The sequence below is a fragment of the Protopterus annectens genome, chromosome 5.part0 (assembly GCF_019279795.1).
Source record: "Protopterus annectens isolate FY-2018-M chromosome 5.part0, PAN1.0, whole genome shotgun sequence".
Lineage (NCBI taxonomy): Eukaryota > Metazoa > Chordata > Ceratodontiformes > Protopteridae > Protopterus > Protopterus annectens.
In genome coordinates, this window is record NC_056735.1 from 18,860,144 (window position 1) to 18,886,067 (window position 25,924).

At 42.6% G+C, this 25,924-nt stretch overlaps 1 protein-coding gene across 1 annotated transcript in view; it reads left to right on the plus strand.

Annotated features, from left to right (window-relative positions):
• RP2 (RP2 activator of ARL3 GTPase) overlaps positions 1–25,924 on the plus strand; it is a 499,618-nt gene that overhangs the window by 365,991 nt on the left and 107,703 nt on the right. Inside the window, exon 3 of the mRNA XM_044072074.1 lies at positions 2,388–2,502. Coding sequence (XP_043928009.1) covers positions 2,388–2,502 — 115 coding nt within the window. The remainder of the gene's footprint in view (positions 1–2,387; positions 2,503–25,924) is intronic.

The window sequence follows — 25,924 nt, forward strand, 5'->3', positions numbered from 1 at the left end:
TCAGTTTGCCCGAATACCAAAGTGTGATGACTGCAACGGTGAATACACTCAAACATCTACATTTATGTAAGTGTACACAACTGTACTTTCTGATTGCTGCACCAAGTTGACAGGTTGTTAGCAACTGTGGAAAGTTCTAGTTCATGTTTGGATAGCTTTTCCATACAGATGCCCACTGTTCCTATTTGAGGATCAACTGGCCCTGCTGTAGAAACTTTTGAAAGCAAGGAGTTGAGAGTTGTGGACCATGTGGGCTAAGATCTAAAACACTAATGTAGAGAAGAAAAGGCAACAAACCCATAAGATATTGTAGCACAAGTTAGAAAATGTAATGGAAAGATTGTGCTATTGCAGGCCTGTTGAAGGTGAGTTTAGCTTTGCCTATCAGTACCGTAATAAAAATGGGGAAGGTGCTCGATGCCTACTACCCCAACGGACAGTCTTAAGGTTTATTGCTAATTATGAGAAGAGTGGATACAGCAGCTCAGCCTTTCCTTGTAAGGCAATAGTTCTAAAAGTAATGATTCATTTTTTGTCCTACATATTTATCTTGTTCTTGTTTGCTGAAGAGTTGCAGCCTGTACTGGGTATGAGGTAGAGAACCACGTCTTTTCTGTTGCAGAGCATGAATGCGTACATGTGCACATACAACTGACACTGGGCGGTTTATGGGACTCCTTTTCATGCGTCAGCATGTATTTGGGTTATGCGAGAAAACTAAACTTTTGTTTAAAAAAAAAGATCCCGTGTTATAGGGCATACAAACTCCATATCGAGGGCATCTCGGCCATGAACAGAACTTCACATGTGTGTGTTTTGGGGGGTTGGTAGTGCCATAAGTTTGGGTACATTTTTTTTTACCTCCTTGGAGCATCTTGGTGCACATCCTGTCTCTTCACAGGTTCATACGTATTTACTAGGCTAATGACCAACAGGCCCTTTGTAAGCCTAACCACACAGCCCAACCCAGTTGCATTCCCTGGTAACATGTACATCTTATTGGGGTGCTAAAAAGTTATGTGGGAGGGGTAGTATTTTAGTTAGGGGATTTTACTGTCTGCTTCTGTCTATAAGAGATATGGGAGCCAGCCTGGGGATGAATATGCGATTTCCCATCCAATGGTCAAGCTTATGTCTGAATAGGGTTAGGGATGGACTTCGCTTCACATGGATGGGGAGCTTATTCCAGAGCATGGGGATCCTTTGAGTCGCATATATGTCTCGCCAACATGTTCTATTAATGTTGGAAGCAACGGTCATATCCCTGGATCTGTTGTTTCTGATGTTGTTCATTTTGTGGATGTGTGCAAAAGCTCCATCAGGGCTGGATCTAAAAACGCTTTATATGCCAGACATAGATCACCTCTCAACAACCTTTAGGAGACCAAGTATAGAGAAAGGGCTCTAAGGCTTTCTGTATAGGACAGTGTGTTAGTAACCTGGATTCTCTGGGTAAGGAACCTCTGTGGGTGTTTCAACTGTTACATATGCCTAGTCAGGTACATGCTGAAGGGGGCATTGTACTCAGTGATGGGTCTGATAAAGGGACAAGTAGGGTGGTACTATACCTTCCTTAGACATGGCTGTCATACCCTTGCTTATAAGTTGGGCAACATCGCATGATTTTTTTTACTACCTTGGCTATGTGTTGGTCAAAGGCCTGATTACTGTCTAGATATGTTCCTAGGTCAGCTGTTGGATATATCTTATAATTTTCCTGGGTAGACTTTTTCCCAAAAGCCATTGTAATGCACTTATTTGCATTGAGGTTTAATTCATGGCTTTAGCACCAGTCATGCATGTTAGACCCTCTTGCAGGATGTTAGTGTCATGGGGGGAATTTTTGAGGGTTCCCAATATACACTCATCCGCAAACTTGGTAAGCCAGAGGCCCTTGGTATTGGCCTTGACCCCTGAGAATTTACTGAGCTAGATATTGTGTAGCAACACTTCCCTAGTGTAATAAAACTATATTGCATTGTAATATGCAGAGTATTACAAGCTAGATGCTCATTCTAGGACTAAGCAATTTCCGTCATTGAGAAATATTTAATCTTACAATGTTCACAAAGAGTTTGTGGGAAGTAAATGCTAGCATGAAAGATGTGGCTTTGGTGCTGTCTGGGTCTTGAATTGTAGTATCTGTTATCATCCTGTAGTACTTATTGTTTGATTCATCTCCCCCGTTCAAGTATTTACAAAATGGTCTGAATGTACTGTTTGTGTGCTTTTTATTACAGGCATGCACACCTGATCAGCCAAATTCCGCCCTCAGGCAGGCTGAGCTGTTTGCTGATGCTACTGAGTGAACGAAAACTGTGCTAAATATCAGTGGGGGGAGTTCAGCTCGGTGTAGTGTAAAATGTTATTTTATGTCTCTTGTGCAGATGACTGGCAAAGGCTTGGTGCTAGTGCAGACTAAAGAAGTCGCAATGAAACCAGAAGATGCCAACCGAGTGTTCCAGGAGAGAGCGGATGAATTTTCTCCCATGCTTGAGGCAGGTAAGAATGAGTAGAGGTAACGTATTTCTGATATTAACATTGTGATGTTACCCCTCTTTTTCAGATCAGTGTCGTACATCAGGTGTAGCTCATCTGTACATATGATAGTGTATTCGTTGTTTATTTTACTTTATTTGCTGAGTTAAATTACACTAGTTCAAGTACAGTTATAGAGGAGACCCATGGCGAAAAGTTGCTGTTATACAGACATGTACATGAAATACAGTTCAGTATTTTAGTCATTTAGAAAAAATATATAGTTTGTCTTTTCGGCTTTTCCCGGTTAAGGGTCGCCACAGCGGAACTCTGGGTCTGCTAATGATTGCCAGTAGATTTTATGTTGCTGAGTTTCCAGCCCGACGCCCAACCTTCAGCGAAGGCATGTCCATTCACACATGTCTTTCGAATGCCACTCAGCCGCAGGGAGGACATACAGAGTCCACACATAAGGCACTCCAGCCGAGAATCGAACAGGAGAACCTCTTGCTGTGAGGCAACAATGCTACTGCTGCGCCACCGTGGCTTCTGATTTATAAACTTGGATCTTGTTCTTGAAGTAAGGATTTAATTGATTTAAGTAACTTGGTATACTGCAAGAGTGGAGAGCAAAACGTTGATAGCCATATTTCCTGATGTTCTTCGTGTTTCACTGTTGCAGTCATTACACTTGGGTTATCCTGCTGGCAGGCTACCCTCAGTCGGCCTGAATTCCAAAGTCTAGGTCCGTCGTTGGTTGCTGTCGCCTCTTCCCTGACGTCAGAGCGCCAGGGGTATAAAAGATGCAGCCGACACCATTTTCTTCAGTCTTTCTTGCCGTGTGGTGCCCGAAACATAAGCAGTTCGCAAGTGCTGGTCGGCCGACTCCTGAGATTTTCGTGTTTGAATTTCAGATCCGAAGTCGTCTTCAAAAGCTAAGTACCCCATTGGGGAAACTTTTTTTCTTGCTCCAGACCGATGGCAGAAAAACGTAATAGTTGTATTTCTTGTGGGAAACAAATACCTCATAAGGACTTTTCATTCTTACTGTATTCCTTGCCTAGGCCCTGACCACAACGTTTCTAGTTGTCTGTTTTGTGCTAGATTTAACCAACGCACTATTAAGCGTCGGTACGATTTTGCATTACACCAATTTGGCAGAAGGTTTAATTATACAATGTCATCGGATAGCCATCTGACTACCGGAATTGACAAGAAACGCAAAGAAAAAGAAAAGGACAAGCATCCGAGGTCCAAAACCGACGAGGCTTCTTCTAAGCCAGTTGCCGGTTCTCAGTGAGGCGTCTTCTCAGCCCCTGACACCCGCTACTTTAGACCCGCAGGCTGCTACCGACTCCCACGTGGAGTTGACTAGTCCACTGTAAGATCAAAGTATTGGATCTTCGGAGACTATTCGCTCAGATGGGTCCGGAGCCGCTGAGCAGGCATCCGCTTCTGAGGGTGTTTTAAGACCTACTCAATTATACATTAAAACGATTTCAGCTTCAAAGGCAAAGACTAAAGCACCTTTAAAGACAAAGAAATAAGTACAACAGCCTCATGGACAGGCCTCCACGCCCAAAAAGCAGATGCTCAAAATGGCTGAAGACCTAAGTACTTTGATCAGGGGTTCCCATCCCCCTCCTGATAAAAGGCCTAGGCAAGAGACAGAATATGAATCTTCAGATCAGGTTTCCATTTCATCTGATTCCTCTTCTAATCAGGAATACTCAATTCCTTCCTATGAGGATTCTAATGCTGAAGAATCTATCCCTTCAGCCTCTCTTCCTGAGGATTACTCTTTTGGGAAAACCTTGCATACCATGAGGGAACATTTTCACTGGGAGAGCCAAGATTTTTCAGAATCTAAGAAAAGGCTCAGACTTCCTTTTACAACCACAACACAGGCCCCTAGCTATTCCACCTGTGTTAGACATTGTAGAAGATGTATTTTCAGAGTCCAGTCTGACCCCTGACTCCTTACCTCCAGCTCCTTTTAAGCCAGACAGATACTACAGGGTTCCTGACTCTCATAAATTCATTTTCAAAAACCCTGCTGCTGACCCAGAAACAATCTCTCAGGGTCCCAAAGGGGTCAAGGCTTCCGCTGCAAAAACCCTACCCCCTCAGACAGGGATTCTAGGGCATAAGACAGATGGGGAAAAAAGATTTACACTTCTGCTGCCTTGGCTATAAGAGCTTTAAATTGTCAGTTTCATATGCTCAAATATCAGCAATATATTATGTCACTGCTTAAACAGAAAATGTTGATAAATTCTGAATGTGCAGAAAACAAAGAATAGCAGGATTTATTGCATGCAGCTGAACAAGTTGGAAAGCATACTTTGCAATGTGGCTTTGATTCTTTGGAGGCCTCCTGCAGGGCCGCTGTTACGGGTTCTGTCATCAGGAGGCATGCTTGGTTAAAGGAACAAAATCTGCCTGAACATGTCAAAGCAAAATTATTAGATGCTCCATTACAGCATGATACTTTGTTTGGTGTTAAAGCAGAAGAGGTGTTAAAGAAAATGGAGGACAAAGCTAAATCTATACAAACGGTTAAGGATTTCTTACAGGTACAGCCACCTAGATTTAGCAGACACTGGCCTACAAAGAATTGGTCCTTTCCAGTATCAGACAGACCACAAAGGGGCAGATCCCAGTCCCAAGATTCGTACAGGTCTAAACAGTGGGGTGATTCTACCTCCAAAAGTGGAGAAGACAAATCACAGCCATACCGGAAACAGTGCCAATGACTTACCCCTGCCTGCACCAAGCTCTTATCTTCTGGCAGCACCCTTGGGGGGAAAACTAGCACTTTTTTCTCAAAATTGGCATATAATAACCCAGGATAAATGGGTCCTAGACAGTGTCACAAGGCTACAAGTTTCACTTCCATACCCTGCCAAGGGCAAACGGTTGGCCAAACCTGCCAAAACATCAATGGGCAGAGGCACAAAAACAAGTCTCATCCCTCATGGACATGAGGGCCATTCAACAAGTACCAGAGCAAGAGCAGGGACAAGGATTTTATTCAAGACTTTTCTTGGTCCCAAGAAAGGACACCTGGAGACCAATACTGGACCTATCTATTCTAAACACATTTCTGGATATACCAAAATTCAAAATGTTGACTCTACAGCAACTTCTGCCCATGCTGGGCAAGAAGGCTTGGCTAGTGACTTTAGACCTAAAAGAGGCATACCTGTATATCCCAATCAGACCAACATGCAGAAGATACCTCCGATTCAAAGCTGGCTGAATGCACTACCAATTCTCTGCACTGCCCTTTGGGTTATCTACTGTGCCCAGGGTCTTCACAAAGTGCCTGGCACCAGTAATTGCATTCTGCAGACAGAGGAATACAAATGTATCCTTACTTGGACGACTGCCTCATTCAAGCAGAGAACAAGGACATTCTACTACAACATCTGGCGTTTGTAAAGAGATTTCTAACAGGCTTAGGGTATACAGTCAACGAAAAGAAATCAAAACTAGTACCCTCTCAAGAGATAATATTCCTGGGTGCAAGCTTAAATACAACTGCCCAGATGGCTTTTCTCACTCCAGACAAAGACAACTGACTACCTATTTCAACTTGTTAGCAGCAAAGGCCCAGTTATCTGCAAGAAAAATTCTACAGGCTTTGGGCTTCATGGCATCCTGCATTCTACTAATTCCATATGAGAGACTGCATATGAGGAAACTTCAATGGTACCTAAAAAGTGTTTGGACTCAATATTGCCACAGTCTGGAAACAATAATTACCCTCATTCCCTGTCTGCAACAGGTGTTTCGATGGTGGGTGAAGGCTTGTCACCAGAACAAGGGGCAGCCATTCACTTTACCCCCAGCCAGGCAAACATTAACAACGGATGCATCAGATTATGCCTGAGGGGCCCACATGGCAGAAAGGTGTATTCGAGGCACATGGTCCACAAACCAAATGCATCTACATATCAATCAAAAAGAGATGCTAGCTGTTCAGAATGCCCTGACAGCCTTCAAGGACCTACTTCATCCGGGACAACTACTGATAAAGACAGACAACACCACGGTCATGTGATATATAAGCAAGCAGGGAGGCACTCATTTCTACCCCCTTTGCAGACTAGCCATGACTTTGTGGGACACAGCATTGACTTACCAAGTACATCTGCAGGCACAATTCCTGCCAGGAAAGATAAATACTCTGGCAGACGAACTAAGCAGAAACCTCATGGATCCCCACGAGTGGAAATTGGATCCACAAGTCTTCAGCATGACAACAAGGAAATGGAGATGCCCAGAGATAGATCTATTTGCCTCTCCTCACAGCTACCAACTAAAAAGATTCTGCACAAGGACTTATAACAGACAAGCATGGAAAGTGGACGCCTTATCTTTCAGCTGGAAAAACTTAGCAGTATATGCCTTTCCTCCACTGCCTCCCCTCCCCAAGGTACTCCTAAAGGTCAGACAAGAGAAGCCAAAAATTATACTGATTGCCCCAGACTGGCCCCGCCAGTACTGGTATCCAATTCTAAGGAACTTGTCTCAATGCCCGGCTTGGACCGTGCCTCAAATACCTAATCTACTATCCCAACAAGGCAATCAGATCTTGCACAGCCAGCTAAAGACCTTAAATCTGGCAGCATGGCAGATAATGTAGTTATACAAAATGCTCCTCTCACTAAAGCTGTGATGGATGTCATTTTGGAGGCCAGAAGGCCTAGTACCAGAAAATATTACGCTGGAAAATGGAAGAGATTCTGTGCTTGGAACCAGGCACAAGGAATTGACACAGATGTACCAAATATTCCTCAGATTTTGCAATACTTAACTGAGATGCTGAACAAAGGCCTATCCTTTTCATCAATTAAAATTCATGCCTCTGCCATTTTGGCTCATTATAATACAGAGCCACCAATCTTTTCTCATCTTATAAGGCAGTACCTCAGAGGAGCCAAAAACTTAAGGCCTCCAAGGAGATCACCAATACCTGCATAGGACCTCAATTATGTCTTGGAAAAACTCACCCTGCCTCCTTTTGAGCCAGCCGCTACAGCTGATATAAAGTTTTTATCTTGGAAAACAGCTCTGCTCCTAGCAATAACTTCTGCAAGACGAGTCCCAGAGCTACAAGCACTCATGGCTGTGGAACCTTTTATCATTTTTTTATCCAGACAGGGTTTCTCTGAGGACAAACCCAACATTCATGCCTAAGGTAGTGTCCAGTGTGGCCCTTAACCAAGCTATTCATCTGCGTACTTTCTATCCAAACCCACAGAATAAGGGGGAGAGAATTCTGCATTCTTTCGACATACACAGACAACTGCGCTTTGACTTGAATAGAACCAAAGCTTTCAGAAATACGGAGCAACTACTAGTGGCATATGCTGCATGATCACAAGGAAAGGCTATCTCAAAGCAGACTATTTCTAAATGGATAGGCCACTGCATCCAGTTCTGCTATTCACAACATGGCAAGCCAGTGCCTAAGGGCATTAGGCCACATTCAAACAGAGCAGCAGCCACTTCAGCAGCCTTCCTCAGGGGAGTACCAACCAAAGACATTTTAGTGGCTGCTACCTGGAGTTCAGTGCACACCTTTACAAAGCACTATCATTTACCACTCTACTCTAAATCCAGGGCAGGCTTTGCCACTGCAGTTCTGCAGGGCCTCATAGCCGCTCCTAATGCTATACTAGCTCCAGCTTCCCCAACCATAGCTTTGGGATTCAACCCAAGTGTAATGACTGCAACAGTGAAACACAAAGAACATCTATATTTATGGTAAGTGACACAACTGTACTTTCTACTCTTTGCTTCACCTTTTGTGCACCTTTCTTACCTGTTCTCCATCATTATCCTTTCCCATTTTGGTACATAAATGGGTTCATATATTGCAGCCCAATGTCTTTTATTCAGTGCTGGGGCATTACCCCTAAGCAATGCATATATGAAAATCAGTATTTGGAGGCAGTGATTTTTACAAACGTCAGTATTATAAGTTTGTAAATTCCTTTCCAAATTAATAAATCAGCCTTCCATTTTTCAGACAGGATAAAAAGAGTAGGTGTCATCCTTTCATACACAAGTTGCTCATTTAGTTTTGAGTTAATCACAATATTAAACGGTCATGTCAGAAAAAATGCTGATTGTGCACAATCCGTTCCATCCACTTCTGTGTGTGGGGACTAGCCACTGCAGGTACTATTCAGCTTGGCATCTTTAAGCCCTTCCCCACCCCCAGTTTCTCATAGTACTGTATGCCTTTCTGCTTTTCCAGACTTCATTTGCTAATAAACAGCTTGCTCCTGAGAAAGCTGTAGGAAATTTATAGTATTATTTAATGCTATGATTCAACAGTTTGCTGACTTTTTCTACTCTTTCCTTCCTTTCTTAATGTCATTCATGTTTTGGAGTAAAGTTGGTGTGTTGTATTTCTTTCCTGCTTCCTAGGTCAGGGCAGCTATTTTTCTTTATATGTTGTGGTAGAGTTCCACGTTTTGTGGCACTGCTCATTAGTGTTGCATTTTTCTCCTGCTTTTAGTTGTCAACATTTTGGTACAGAATGGATGACCAGTGTTAACAAGAAAAGCATTCCAAATGTAAAAAATGACTAAAATTTGAGCAAAAGATCCTGACTCAATTTGAGCAGTTTGTGCAAGACTTGTTTAAGGGATGACAGTTGACTGTCCTCTTCATGCAGCGCTTGAGTCTAGAACTCTTAAGTGCAAACACAATTTAATTTTCAAAGGTTTATCGGTAGGGGACTCTTAAAGCAAACGTAAGAGCTACAGAAAGGAGAAGCTTTGAATGGAAGGTGCGAGGTCTTACAAGTCATCTTCTAGGACTTCCCTTGTTTCTTCCAAAGTCCCAAAAGTAGAAACCATATGAACGTTGGCTTTGCTGTTTGGTACAGTCTTGTATCTGTCCACTTGCCTGTTTGGTAGGTCATTACATAGGGCAGGTGAAAAGGAGACTATTTCCAGAAGCTACACTGCTCCCTGTTTATCCCTTCTATGACCGTGATCACTTCCTCTTTCATACGTTTCATCCTTGACAAGGGTGCTGTTCCAAAAGAGGGTATAAGCTTCATAACAAAAAAAATCCAAGTGGTCTCACCAGATGGAATGGTGTTCTGGTATCAAACAGAGCCGTAAATGGTATCCAAAGAAGAGCTAGACCAACCTTGAACCTCTGCAGTCTAATTCTGGAAACAAGAGTTCCAGGTGGTCACAGTGCAGTCCATCCTGCCAGTGTCTACCAAAGGGGACTCCGTGCTTTGTAGAACTCCAGAATGCATACCTGCACATCAAAATATTCAGAGCTCAGGAGGTTTGTGCATTGCAGGATGGGAGATGGTCATTTTCAGTTTGGGAAACCTCTCATCTGGCCTCTCTCCAGACTCTAGGATGTTTAATACATGTGTGGTAGTAGTGACAATACATGTGTGGTAGTAGTGACAACCTCATCTCAGATTAGGAGGTTTCCAATTTTTTTCATATTTTGTTGACTTTTTCCTAGCTGTCCCACTCAAGTCATTGAATCAGGTAAGGGAGTCTGCTTCTTATGTCCCATTCCAAGGGGACTTCTGTAAACACCACAAAGTTCCAGGTGGAGCTTTCATAAGCATTAGCCTTATTAGAAAGCCATGTAGATACTCTGTCCTGCCCTGTCTGTCCTTCATATGAGTTGGAGTGATGGATATTTTTAAGGGCAGGCAGTCCAATGGACTTGGTCAAAGAATGAGGTCAATTTGCATATCAATGTCTTTGAAAGTTGAATGGTCCTCCACACATTTACAAACATTAAAGGATACTAATACTTATGGTGCTGTTGCTGTCCACTCAGACAGGATAGTGGTGTGGTAGGGTATAATAACAAACGGTGGGACATTTTTACTGCTCATTGAGTCAGTAGACCATGAGGTTATGCAAACTGGCAATCCTATTTGTCTGCTTTTTAATACCGGCACACACATCTCATCAGCCCAGCTCACTGTCAGGCAGGCTTAGCTGTTTGCTGTTTACTACACAAGTGGTCTCAGTCTTTTTAAAGTGAAATGTGTCTTCAGCCACAGAGCAAGCTCTATTGCAACCTGTTTGCCTTCTTGACCAGTTCTAAGTACAACATATTTTTCTTCCTAATCTCTCTAAAGGGACAATGTACCCAGAGATGCTGTGGATCTATGGATGTTCTTCGTGTTTCGCTGTTGCAGTCATTACATTTGGGTAATCCTGCTGGCAGGTTGCCCTCAGTCGGCCTGAATTCCAAAGTCTTTGGTCCTGCATCGGCTGCTGTCGCCCCTTCCCTGACGTCAGATCGTCAGGGGTATAAAAGATGCAGCAGACGCCATTTTATTCAGTCTTTCTTGCCGCGCGATGCCTGGAGCAGAAGCAATTCGCAAGTGCCAGTCAGCTGACTCCTGAGATTTTTGTGTTCGAGTTTCAGATCCGAAGTCTTCATTAAAATCTAAGTACCCCATTGGGGAAACTTTTTTTCTTGCTCCAGACCGATGTCAGAAAAAGTTAATAATTGTATTTCTTGTGGGAAGCAAATACCTCATAAGGACTTTCATTCTTACTGTATTCCTTGCCTAGGCCCTGACCATGACATTGCTAGTTGTCGGTTTTGTGCTAAATTTAACCAACATTATTAAGGGTCAGAACGATTTTGCATTAAGCTATTTTGGGCGAAGATTTAATTATACAATGTCATCGGATTGCCATCCGACTACTGGAGTTCACAAAAAAACGCAAAGAAAAAGACAAGCAACCGAGGTCCAAAACCAACGATGAAGCTTCTCCTAAGCAAGTCACTGGATGTCCTTCAAGGATGCATCTGCAGTCCTAACAAATGGGTTGTCCTGGCCTCAGGCAGCCCTTCGGTCGGCCGGATTCCAAAGTCTGGGTCTGGCCTCGGCTGGTGTCGCACTTCACCCGACGTCACAGCTGCAGTTCTTCGGGTATAAAGGCATCAGCCGACGCCATTTTCCTCAGTCTTTCTTGCCGCGTGGCGCCCGAAGCAGAAGCTGTTCGCAGGTGCCGGTCGGTCAGATCCAGAGATTACTACTACCGAAGACTTCTAAAAAGCTAAGTACCCCGTTGGGGACTCTTTCTTGCCTCAGCCGATGTCAGAAAAAGTGAATAACTGTTTAACTTGTGGGAAACAAATACCTCATAAAGACTTCCACTCTTACTGCCTACCTTGTTTAGGCCCAGACCACGACGTAGCAGCTTGTTTAGCCTGTGCTTCCTTCAACCGACGGACGCTTAGACGTCGGTCGGAGTTTGCTGAGGAGTTTTTCGGCTCCGCTTTTGCTTATATCATGCCGTCGGAGACTCCGACTTCACATTTAGCTAAAAAGCGTAAGGAAAAGGACCGACACTCGCGGTCCGCGGTTTCGGCTGAAACCGCGGTTAAGCCAACCGCGAGTGTCTCGGTTTCGGCTGAAACCGACTCTGCGGTTCTTCCTTCGGCCGAAAGCATGCCTCCTACTACCGAGGCCTCTTCCAGCATGGCTGAATCTGCTACTGAGATTCCACCTGCTCTTACAGTTTCTCAGGATTTATCAGATACTATTCCCCTAGATGTATCTACTCCTGCACGTGGAGCTGCTAGGCCCCCTGCATCCATGTCAATCAAGGCCTTTGCCAGGGCTAAAGCAGCTAAATCTTCCAAGGCCGTGCCTACTAAAGCCCCCTCTCACAGGCCTAGCTCTAGTACTCAAATGCTTAGTCTAGCAGAGGATCTCATTTCTTTGATCAGGGGATCCCAGTCTCACCCTGATAGGGCCTCTCAACCCCCTCCAGAGAAGAGACCTAGAGCAGAGCCCCCTGAACCAGTTTCTACTGATTACTCCTCAGATGATTCAGAAAATACAAACCCTCCTGAGGGCCCTTATTCTCCATATGAGGACTCTGATGCAGAAGACTCCATTCCTTCTGCCTCTCCTCCTGAGGAATTTTCTTTTGGGGAAACCTTGCATGCTATGAGGGAACAATTTCAATGGCAGGGCCAGGATTTCTCAGACTCTAGGAAAAGGCTTAGGACTTTTTTGCATTTGCCACAGCATAGGCCTTTAGCCATTCCTCCAGTACTTACAGTTGTGGATGATGCATTTAATGATGCTTGTACTGCTCCTGATTCACTCCCTCCGGCCCCTGCTAAGCCCGACAGATACTACAGGGTTCCGGACACACATAATCACCTGTATAAGGCTCCTTTTGCAGATCCTGAAACTATTTCACAGGGCCCCAAGGCTGTAGCAGCTACCTCTACCAAAAACCCACTCCCCTCTGAAAGGGAATCTAGGGCCTTGGAGAGATGGGGTAAAAAAGTTTATACTTCTGCTACTCTTTTGGCTAGGGTCTTAAACTGTCAATTCCACATGATTCAGTATCAGGAATTTATGTTAGATCATTTATCTAAAAAACTGTCCTCGCCTGAACCTTTAGACCGAAAGTCTCTTCAGGAAATGGTACATAACATACAGCAGGTCAGTAATCATTCCTTAAAATGCGGCTATGATGCACTGGAGGGCTCCTTTAGATCAGCTATGACTGGTACAGTGATCAGAAGGCATGCATGGTTAAAAGAGCAGTCCTTACCAGACCATGTAAAATCAAAGCTCCTAGATGCTCCCATGGATAAACACAATTTGTTTGGCTCTCCTGCACAGCAAGTGCTGAAGAAGGTGGAAGAGAAAGCAAAATCTGTCCAGACAGTCAAGGATTTCTTACAGGTCCAGCCTCCAAGGTTTAGTAGGAACTGGCCTTCCAAGAATTGGTCCTTTCCAGGCACCAACAGAGCACAGAGAGGCAGGAATAGGCGCTCAAGAGGCAGAGGTCAATCCAGAGGTGCCTACAGGGGACGTCAGTGGCAGCCTAACAACCAGCGAAGTACTGCTGCAGATCCAGCCACTACCACTTCCACAGGACAATCACAGTGACTTGGCTCTGAAGCCGCCTACCAGGGAACAACTAGAAGCACCCTTAGGCGGAAAGCTAGCCTTATTTTCAGTAAACTGGCATTGCATTACAGGAGACAAATGGATTTTACAGACAATAGACAAAGGTTACAGGTTTCACTTCCATACTCTACCAAGGAAGAGAGGAATGCCAAATCTACCTCCAAATCAAATGGCAAACGCTCTAGAACAAATAGACAACTTAAAAAGGATGAGAGCTATAGAAAAGGTACCATCTATGGAACAAGGGCAAGGATTTTACTCCAGACTTTTCCTGGTACCAAGAAAGGAAAATCAATGGAGACCTATTCTCGACCTGTCCGCTCTGAACACATACCTCATTGTCCCAAAATTCAAAATGCTGACTCTACAGCAGCTTCTTCCCATGCTGGGCAAGGAGTCTTGGCTGGTAACTCTAGATCTCAAGGAGGCATACCTGCACGTCCCCATACGACCAAATTGCAGAAGATACCTCAGATTTCTTGCAGGATCAGAGCATTATCAATTCTCAGCATTGCCTTTTGGCTTATCTACTGCGCCCAGAGTATTCACGAAATGCCTGGCATCAGTAATTGCTCATTGCAGGCTTCAGGGAATTCAAATTTACCCTTACCTGGACGACTGCCTGTTACAAGCGGACAACAAAAACAAATTAACAAAAGACTTGAAAAGGGTCATTCATCTACTGCAAGCCTTGGGATACACAGTCAATATAAAAATGTCAAGGCTGTTGCCACCCCAAAGGATAACTTTCTTGGGTGCAGAACTGGACACATCAAATCAAATGGCATCCCTCACAGCAGAAAAACAGAAGCACCTTCCACTCTACTTCATGGCATTAACAGAGCAGAACCAGCTTACAGCAAGGAAAATCCTGCAAGCCCTGGGTTACATGGCATCCTGCATAATACTGATCCCACATGCCAGACTGCATATGAGGAAGTTACAATGGTACCTCAGGAATTTATGGTCTCGGCACAAGCACAGCCTAGAAACCCAAATTCCAATAATTCCATGCCTGAAGCAAGAATTCCTATGGTGGGCTCAGGCCTGTCAATTGAACAAAGGACTGCCCTTCCACAGCCCTCTACCAAACCAGACTATCACCACAGATGCCTCAGACCTCGGTTGGGGGGCACACATGCTGGACAAGCGCATACAAGGCTTATGGACTCAAGACCAACTAAACCTACACATAAACCAAAAAGAGATGCTGGCAGTAAAACTGGCAATTCAGGCATTCAGACCGTTTCTCCAACAGGGTCAATTGCTGATAAGGACGGACAACACCACAGTTATGTGGTATATCAACAAACAGGGGGGCACACATTCATATCCTCTATGCCGGATGGCAATGGATCTCTGGACTGTGGCCCTAAGCCTCAACATACAGCTCAAGGCAATATTTGTGCCAGGAAAAGAAAACATACTAGCAGACATCTTAAGCAGGACTACCACGGATGCCCACGAATGGATGCTGCATCCAGACATCTTCAAATCCATCACAAGGAAATGGGGACTACCAGAAAGACTTATTCGCATCCCCACACAATCACCAATTGAAAAAATTCTGCACAAGGACTTTCCACCCACTTGCTTGGAAGGTGGACTCCCTATCTTTCAGTTGGAAAAACCTGACAGCATATGCATTCCCACCTCTTCCTTTGATGCACAAGGTGCTATTGAAGATCAAAGAAGACCACCCAAGGATCATCCTGATAGCTCCAGACTGGCCGAGGCAGCACTGGTACCCACTACTGAGGAGTATGTCTCGGGAACTCGCATGGCCTCTACCCCTGGTTCCTTTACTGCTAACACAGAACAACTTCAAAACCCTGCATCCGAACCTGAAAACACTGCAGCTAGCTGCTTGGAACATTGCATAAGACAAAATAACCCAGATTTATCTCAAAGGGTTAAAGACATTATCTTGGAAGCTCGCAGACCCTCAACAAGAAAAACTTAAAAATGGAAAAGATATCTCTTTTGGAGTGCAGCAAAAGGGCAAAATGTAGCACTGGTAAACATAGCTAACATCCTGGAATACTTAGCAGAGCTTTTCCACAATGGCCTGTCTTACTCTTCCATTAAGATTCATGCGTCAGCTATTTCAGCAGAATACAACATGGATCCCCCAGTCTTCTCTCATCCTCTACTCAGGCAGTTTCTGAGAGGAATCAAGAATGTAAAGCCACCAAGGAAGCCACCATTGCCTACATGGGACTTGAACTTTGTACTAGAAAAGTTGACACTTCCCCCTTTTGAACCAGCAGCAACAGCAGAATTACAGTACTTATCATGGAAAACTGCTTTCCTGCTTGCAATCACTTCAGCAAGAAGGGTTTCTGAATTACAGGCATTAATGGCAGTGCAACCCTTCCTTATCTTCCATCAGGATAGAGTGTCCATGAGAACTAATCCTACCTTTATGCCAAAGGTGGTCTCCAGGGTATCTTTAAACCAAACAATCCACCTACCTACATTCTTCCCCAACCCACAGAACAGGGGAGAAAGACTGCTGCATACCTTGGATGTGCATAGGCAATTGCGCTACTACCTGGACAGAACCAAGAACAATAGAAAAACTGACCAGCTTCTGGTAGCATATGCCACAGGAATGGAAGGAAAAGCAATTTCAAAACAGACAATCTCAAAATGGATAGGAAATTGCATTAGATTTTGTTATTCTTATGGAAAGGCAACTCCAGAAAATATCAGACCTCACTTCACAAGGGCTACAGCTACTACTACAGCTTTTTTACGAGGAGTGGCTACAAAAGACATTTTAGAGGCTGCTACTTGGAGCTCCATGCATACATTTGCCAAGCATTATAATCTACCCTTGTACTCCAGATCCCGAGCAGGTTTTGCCACTGCTGTTTTGCAAGGGATCTTAACTACACCATAATCTTGTTAGGGCCTCCTCCCCCAGTTTGGCTATGGTATTCTACCCATTTGTTAGGACTGCAAATGCATCCTTGAAGGACATAGTACAGTTTTGTACCTACCATAAATGTAGATGTCCGAGAGGTATGCATCTGCAGTCAGGATTACCCACCCTCCTTCCCCTCTGTGGTACTCCTAGGGTATTTGCCCATCTTGTAGCTAGCTGGGGGAATCTATTATGGTGTATTTGTTTGTATATATGTATATACATGTTTATCTCTGTTTGCTCTCTGTTGTTTGGAAACATTTGCATTTATCCAAATTTAGCCTTCCTAGAGGGCATCTGGCATCTGGGGCAAGAAACACTGAGGAAAATGGCGTCGGCTGATGCCTTTATACCCGAAGAACTGCAGCTGTGACGTCGGGTGAAGTGCGACACCAGCCAAGGCCAGACCCAGACTTTGGAATCCGGCCGACCGAAGGGCTGCCTGAGGCCAGGATAACCCATTTGTTAGGACTGCAGATGCATACCTCTCGGACATCTACATTTATGGTAGGTACAAAACTGTACTTTTTCTGAGGTGCTTTTGCAGCCCCTGATGCTCACTACTTTAGAGTCGCAGGCCGCTACCGACTCCCACGTGGAGTCGGCCAGGCTGCAGGAAACTCAAGGTTTTGGAGCCTCTGAGATTATTCCCTCAGATCGGTCCGGAACTGCTGAGCAGGCATCGGCTTCTGAGGGTGTATTCAGACATAAACAATTGTATATTAAACCGACTTCAAAGACAAAGACTAAAACACCTTTAAAGGCAAAGAAACAAGTTCACCAGTCACAAGGACAGGCCTCCATGCCCAACAAACAGATGCTGAAAATGGCCGAAGACTTGATTACCTTGATCAGGGGTTCCCATCCCCCTCCTGATAAGAGGCCTAGGCAAGAGACAGACTATGAATCTTCAGATCAGGTTTCCATTTCTTCTGATTCCTCTTCTGATCAGGAATATTCTCTTCCCCCCATGAGGATTCTGATGCTGAAGAATCAATTCCTTCAGCTTCTCCTCCTGAGGACTACTCTTTTGGGGAAAGCTTGCATACCATGAGGGAGCACTTCCACTGGGAGAGCCAAGATTTTTCAGAATCTAAGAAAAGGCTCAGAGACTTCCTTTTACTACCTCAATACAGGCCTCTAGCTATTCCACCTGTGTTTGGACATTGTAGATGATGTGTTCTCGGCGTCTAGTCTGACCCTTGACTCTTTACCTCCAGCTCCTGTTAAGCCGGACAGATACTACAGGGTCTCTGACTCTCATAAATTCCTTTTCAAAAACCCTACGGCAGACCCAGAAACTATTTCTCAGGGTCCAAAAGGGGTCAAGGCTTCTACTGCAAAAAATCCTACGATAGGGATTCTAGGGCTCTGGATAGATGTGGAAAAAATATTTGCACATCTGCTACTTTGGCTATAAGGGCCTTAAATTGCCAGTTTCATGTGCCCAAATATCAGCAATATATCATGACACTGCTTAAACAGAAAACGATGGCAAATTCTGAATGTGCAGAAAACAAAGAAATGCAGGATTTATTGCATGCAGCTGAACAAGTTGGAAAGCATACTTTGTGATGTGGGTTTGATTCTCTGGAGGCCTCCTGCAGGGCCATTGTTATGGGTTCTGTCATTAGGAGGCATGCTTGGTTAATGGAACAAAATCTGCCTGACCATGTTAAAGTAAAATTATTAGATGCTCCTTTACAACATGATACCTTGTTTGGTGTTAAGGCAGAAGAGGTGTTAAAGAAAATGGAGGACAAAGCTAAATCTACGCAAACGGTCAAGGATTTCTTACAGGTACAGCCACCTAGATTTATCAGACTTTGGCCTACAAAGAATTGGTCCTTTCCAGTCTCAGACAGACCTCAAAGGGCAGATCCAGACACCCTAGAGGCAGATCACAGCCGCAAGGATCCTACAGGTCTAAGCAGTGGAATGCTTCTACCGCCAAAGGTGGAGAGCACAAATCAGAAACATACAGGAAACAGTCCCAATGACTTCCCCCTGCCTGTGCCAAGCACTTATCTTCTGGCAGCACCCTTAGGGGGAAAACTAGGACTTTTTTCTCAAAATTGGCACATTATAACCCAGGACAAATGGGTTCTAGACATAGTGTCACAAGGCTACAAGTTTCATTTCCATACCCTGCCAAGGGCAAACGGTTGGCCAGACCTGCCAAAAAATCAATGGGCAGAGGCTCAAAAATAAGTCGTAGCTCTCATGGACATGAGGGCTATTCAGCAAGTACCACAGCAAGAGCAGGGACAAGGATTTTACTCAAGACTGTTCTTGGTACCCAGAAAGGACAAAGCATGGAGACCAATACTGGACCTATCTATTCTAAACACTTTCCTGGATATATCAAAATTCAAGATGTTGACCTTACAGCAGCTTCTGCCCATGCTGGGCAGCAAGGCTTGGCTCGTAACTTTAGACCTAAAAGAGGCATACCTGCATGTCCCAGTCAGACAGTCGTGCAGAAGATACCTCAGATTCAAGGCTGGCTCAAAGCATTACCATTGCTCTGCACTGCCCTTTGGCTTATCTACTGCGCCCAGGGTCTTCACAAAGTGCCTGGCACCAGAAATTCCTTACTGCAGACAAAGAGGAATACAAATATATCCTTACTTGGACGACCGCCTCATACAAGCAGAGAACAAGGACATTCTACTCCAGCATCTGATGTTTGTGATAAGATGTTTAACATGCCTAAGGGTACACAGTCAACAAAAAGAAATCAAAGCTAGTACCCTCTCAAGAGATAACATTCCTGGGTGCAAGCTTAAATACAACTGCCCAGATGGCTTATCTCACTCCAGACAAACAAAGGCAACTGACTACCTATTTCAAGGAAGTGGCACCAAAGGCCCAGTTATCTGCAAGAAATATTCTGCAGGCTTTGGCCTTCATGGCATCCTGCATCCTACTAATTCCATATGCAAGACTGCATATGAGGAAACTTCAATGGTACCTAAAAAGTGTCTGGACACAGCATTGCCACAGTCTGGAAACAATGATCACTCTAATTCCCTGCCTGCAACAGGAGTTTTGATGGTGGGCAAAGGCTTGTCACCAAAACAAGGGACAGCCATTCTCACTACCCCCAGCCAGGCAGAGCCTAACGACGGATGCATCAGATTATGCCTGGGGGGGCACACATGGCAGGAAGAGGCATTCGGGGCACCTGGTCCACAAACCAAAAGCATCTACGTATCAATCAAAAGAGATGCTAGCTGTTCAAAATGCCCTGACAGCCTTCAAGGACCTACTTAATCCGGGAAAACTACTGATAAAGACAGACAACATCACGGTCATGTGGTACATAAGCAGGGGGGCACTCATTCTTATCCCCTGTGCAGACTAGCCATGGCTTTATGGGACACAGCATTGACTTACCAAGTTCATCTGCAGGCACAATTCCTGCCAGGAAAGGAAAATACTCTGGCAGATGAACTAAGCAGAAACCTCATGGATCCCCACGAGTGGCACCTGGATCCACAAGTCTTCAGCATGATAACAAAGAAATGGGGAAGCCCGGACGTAGTGCTATTTGCCTCCCCTCAAAACAATCAACTAAAAAGATTCTGCACAAGGACTTATCACAGAGAAGCTTGGAAAGTGGACGCCTTATCTTTCAACTGGACAAACCTGTCAGTATATGCCTTTCCTCCACTGCCTCTCCTCCCCAAGGTACTCCTAAAGGTCACGCAGGAGAAACCAAAAATGATTCTGATTGCCCTAGACTGGCCACACCAGTACTGGTATCCGATCTTAAGGAACTTGTCCCAATTCCCAGCAAAACAATCAGATTCTGCACAGCCAACTCAGGACCCTAAACCTGGCAGCATGGCGGATAATGTAGCCATACAAACCACACCTCTCAGTAAAGCTGTGATGGATGTCATTTTAGAAGCCAGAAGGCCTATTACTAGAAAATCCTATGCTGGGAAATGGAAGAGATTTTGCGCTTTGAACCAAGCTCAAGAAACTGATACAGCTGTCCGAAATATTCCTCAGATTTTGCAATACTTAACTGAGATGATGGACAAAGACCTATCTTTTTCATCAATTAAAATCCATGCCTCTGCCATTTTGGCTCATTACATTACAGAGCCACCACTCTTTTCTCATCCTTTATTAAGGCAGTACCTCAGAGGAGCCAAAAACTTAAGGCTTCCAAGGTGAACGCTAATACCTGCATGGGGACCTCAGTTATGTCTTGGAAAAACTCACCTTACCTCCTTTTGAGCCAGCTGCTACTGCGGATTTAAAGTTCTTATCTTGGAAAACAGCTCTGCTCCTAGCAATAAGTTCTGCAAGACGAGTTTCAGAGCTACAGGCTCTCATGGCTGTGGAACCCTTTATCATTTTTTATCCAGGCAGGTTCTCTCTGAGAACAAACCCTACATTTATGCCTAAGGTGGTATTCACTGTAGCCCTTAACCAAACAATTCATTTTTTCTTTAAGTAAAGATATAGAAATATCTAGAAAGAAAAATAAAAATAATTTGACTTCAAAACAAACTAAAGCATTGCATGTTTTAATGAATGACAGAAATATTTCCATCAGACCTGCAGATAAAGGTGGTCCTGTTGTTTTATTGGATAAGGCATCTTATAATAGTTCTGTGACTGAAATGCTGAAAGATACACAATATTATAGTCCTATTTCTGATATTGAAGTTCAGCAACTTGTATGTAGAATATATAATACACTGGAGGACATGTACAAAATGGATATATTAGACAGTGACTTATATGAATATTTTCTGGTTGAGAATCCTATTGTCCCAGTCATTCAGGGTCTACCTAAAGTTCATAAGGACCCGATTAACCCTCCCATGAGACCTATAGTGTCTGGTAGGGGATGGGTAACTGAACCTTTATCTATCTATATAGAAAAAATTCTATGACCATTAGTAGATATGCATTGTTTCATATTAAAAGACTCTAAACAATTTTTTTGGACTTATATGAGGGAATAAGAAAAATATCAGGAAATACCCCTTATATGATGGTCACAATGGATGTGAAATCTTTATTCACTAATGTACCTAATGAATCAGGATTGGAAAGCATACAGAATTACTTAATTTTGCATTCTGACATGTCACTGAAGAGAACTGACTTACTTTGTTCCTTGATAGAAATGGTCTTGGAATGTAATGTATTCTTGTTCAATCAGGATTTATATTTGCAAAAGGATGGCGTGGCTATGGGCACGTCTTGTGCCAATAGCTATGCCAACCTAGTAATGGCCTTATGGGAAGAGCAAAAACCTTTTTCTTCGGAACTATTTAAAAACCATGTCCCGTTTTATAGACGTTTTGTTCTTCCTTTGGACGGGTACAATAGAAGAACTGAATCAATTTGAAGAGGATGTGAATTCTTTTAACCTTTTTTAAAATTTACTATGGTTTATTCTACAAGTAGCATTAGTTTTTTAGATGTGTCAATTTGGCGGATGGAAAATGGACAAATGAATACTGGAGTACATGAGAAATCTTGTCATAAAAACACTCTTTTACATAGAGATAGCATGCACCCGAATCATATTTTTAATAACATAATTAAAGGACAAGCTATTCGAGTATCGAGGTTGAATCCTGTATGGCATGATTTTGAAGAAGAGCTAAATGACCTGGGTGCAAGACTTTGTGAAAGAAATTATAAAACAGCAGAAATAATAAAAGGCTTTTCTTATGTTAAGACTGTCAGAGAAGAAAAAGCATGCCCTATTTTTTCAGAAAAGGGCACGGAGACATATAATGCAGTTAGTATTAATAGAACAGAGAACGAAAGCAAGCTTCAGAAAATAGCTTTGTTTTTCACTCAGGATATTCAGTCAATTAAAGGAATTATTTATAAACATTGGGATTTGCTTACCATAGAACCGGAGATCAGAAAGTTGGTAGGTGAACGACCTCATTTTGTTTTTAAGAATAAGAAGAATTTACGTAGATTACTTTGTTCATCTAACTGTTCACTACCACCAACATCCAATGTCTATAGAGGCACCATGTCATGTACAAAATGTAATTTTTGTCACTATATTTCTAATATTAATATGTTCATCCATCCAGTTACCAATCAAATTTTTACTTTTAACGTTAATGCTAATTGTGACACTAGGCATGTGGTCTATATTGCTTTATGTATATCCTGTAATGCTTTCTATGTCGGGAAAACCAATAGAAGATTTAGAGAGAGGATACGGGAACATATCTACCAAATTCGTATCAAATCAGAAATTAATGCATTGTCTAAGCATGTAATACAACATGATGATAATCATACTTTTAGATTCTCAGTGATGCAAGTTATTCAGTCTAGTAACAGAGGAGGGGACTTGGAGAATTATACTGAACAAGCAGAAGCACTATGGATAATTAAGCTGCAGGCTCATTTTTCCCCGGGACTTGATAGAATTCCTCTGAAACCTGCATTGAAAAATAGGTTTAGAATCAAATAAAAATATATTAAAAAATTTTATGATGAAAGGTTCCTGCACAGTGTTAGTTGCATTATATAATCAAGACTTAGGAATATACTTATAGTATTTAGTTATATTTTAGATATAGATATATCTATCTGTCTATATATATATATATATATATATATATATATATATATATTTATATATTTATATATATATATATATTTATATATTTATATTTACACAGCTATATAGTATGTGTTCTTGAATTTAATGTTTAATAAAATATTTATATATATTTTTAATATATATTTTTTAATGTTCTCATATCAGTATTTGTGCTGATATAATACATATATGTTTGTTTTTTGCTGAGATAAAGTGCAGCTTAGTGTTTCTTTAAGCAATATTATATTAATTGTTTGATTAATTATTATATTAAGACTGCACTATATAAGTTAGCTTTTATGCTGATCATGAAGGTTTGAAAAAGCTTTTCAGTGAAAGCGCTTACCAGTTATTTTACCAATAAGTTTTAAGTTTATGCTCACGTTTATACGTTCATATATTTCTTATGGAATATAACTAATGGTCTGATGAGACGTTTTGGACTTATATTGCTGCATTTAAGACTCTTGTGTTTGAAAAATCTTTTTGGAGCCCAATTGATGGTCTGAAGAGACCAATTGACTGAGCTTGAACAACATTTTTTGGCGTCGACAGCCTGGGGACCCCGAACAGTATAGTTTTATTTATTATATACTGACTTTTTATTTTCATCTGTTCGTGGTCGTTTTTCTGCTTGTGGTGCTTATTTTTACTTGGAGCTTAAACAATTCATTTGCCAACTTTTTATCCAAATCCACAGAACAAGGGGGAGAAAATTCTGCATTCTTTGGATGTACACAGACAACTTAGATTCTACTTGGACAAAGCTAAAGTTTTCAGAAAGACAGAACAATTGCTAGTGGCATATGCCACATCATCACAAGGAAAGGCTATCTCCAAGCAGACTATTTCAAAGTTGATAGGTCACTGCATTCTTTTCTGGTACTCACAGCATGGCAAATCAGTGCCTAAGGGCATTAGGCCACATTCAACCAGAGCTGCAGCCAGTTCTGCAGCCTTTCTCAGGGGAGTACCAACCAAAGACATTTTAGAGGCTGCTACTTGGAGTTCAGTGCATACCTTTACAAAGCATTACAATCTGCCTCTTTACTCTAAATCCAGGACAGGCTTTGCCACTGCAGTTCTGCAGGGCCTCTTAGCCACTCCTAATGCTGTTTAGCTCCAGCCCCCCAGACATAGCTCCAGCCCCTCAACCATAGCTTTGGGACTTAACCCAAATGTAATGACTGCAACAGTGAAACACGAAGAACATAGTACAGTTGTGTACACTTACCATAAATGTAGATGTTCAAGTGTATTCACTGTTGCAGTCCAGGTTACCCACCCACCACCCCCCTTATTTTTGCTGGAACTTATCTTTACTTCTCTAATCTATACAACCTAGGTGGTGTATTTGCTTATAGAGGAAGGTAAAGCTTATTTTTGGTGCATGTACGTTTTATTTACATAATTTTAGCCTACCCTTTTTGGGGCACCTGACATCTGGGGCAAGAAAAAACTGTATAAAATGGTGTCGGCTGCATCTTTTATACCCCTGACGACCTGACGTCAGGGAAGAGGCGACAGCAACCGACGCAGGACCCAAGACTTTGGAATTCAGGCTGACTGAGGGCAACCTGCCAGCAGGATAACCCAAATGTAATGACTGCAACAGTGAATACACTCGAACATCTACATTTATGGTAAGTGTACACAACTGTACTTTCTTGAGTGGCCCTAGATTTCCTTTCTAGTTTTCCTTTTATGAATTTTCTAAAGAAAGCTATTCAAAGCTAAAGGCAAGGTCTTCCACAAAGCCACATATAAGACTGATCAAGGTTAATTCGTTCTGCTCTGGACTTGACCTGTTTCAGTCTGTCTGCCTGAAACCATGACTCCCCTAAAAAAAATTTTCAGCAAACCTCACCTGGATCTTCTTTCCCTTCATTTAACTACATGAGTTTTCCAGTTTCATTGATGGCCAAGGACCTTGCTTACACTTTAGGGAAGGTCCATTTCCTGACTTCTGCCCAGAAGCCTTTCACTAGACTGTGGAGGTAAATGGACAAGGTTTTCTGTGTGGTAAACTAGTTGGGTACTTGTCTGTCTTTTCATTCCATGTCCATCAGATTTTGGAATATTTATCACAATTTTTTGACAGAGGAATGAGTTTTTGTGCTATCAAAGTACATTTGGCAGTAATATTTAACTTTCAACAGGGACTGAGTCACTCTGCTTAGCTTCAGTGGAAGTTTAATAATTCCTTTTGAGATGCATCTATCATCTTAGGCCAACAAATCCCACCACTGGATCGCAGTTTTATACAGAAGAATTTAACATTGCTACTTTTGAACCAGTGGCTTGATCAGAGGGATTTTTGACAAGGAAAGTACTCTTTTTGTAGCAGATTCTTTGGGAAGAAGTTTGAGTTAAAGGCAGCGTGTCATTGTGGACCCATCTTTTATGCCTAAGATAACCAAAGGAACTATTTTAAAACAGCTACTTTTGGGATTGGGGGTTGGCATAATGGTCAAGGTCTTAACCTTATAGACACAAGTTGTGGGGTTTGATTCTTAAATGGGATAATTGGCTAAACGTAAAATGGCTCACAAGGGCAGTTGGCCTACTACTAAGCTTATGAACCTATGAATTTACCTGTTTTATTTTCAATGTTCCGACCATGGGTGGAGTATGTGTTGCATTATGTAGATATTTTTGGCAGTTAAGCTTTAACTTTGACAGAAATAAATGCAGTGACCAAAAAAATAAAGCATCCTAGTTTTTGTTTCTTATGGTGGAAAAAAAAACTAGTTGAAACAGTTTCTAAAATTACCACGTCCCTGTGCCTGTCTGGTATATTTTGCAATGAAAAATGTAGTTGAGCTTTACCCAACTAAACCTAAAGGACACTCTGCAAAAAGTGTGGCTTCTACTCTAGAATTCTTCCAAATTGTTTCAGTTGAGAATGCGTATGCTGTTGCAACATGGGCTTCTCCGCATACTTTTGCAT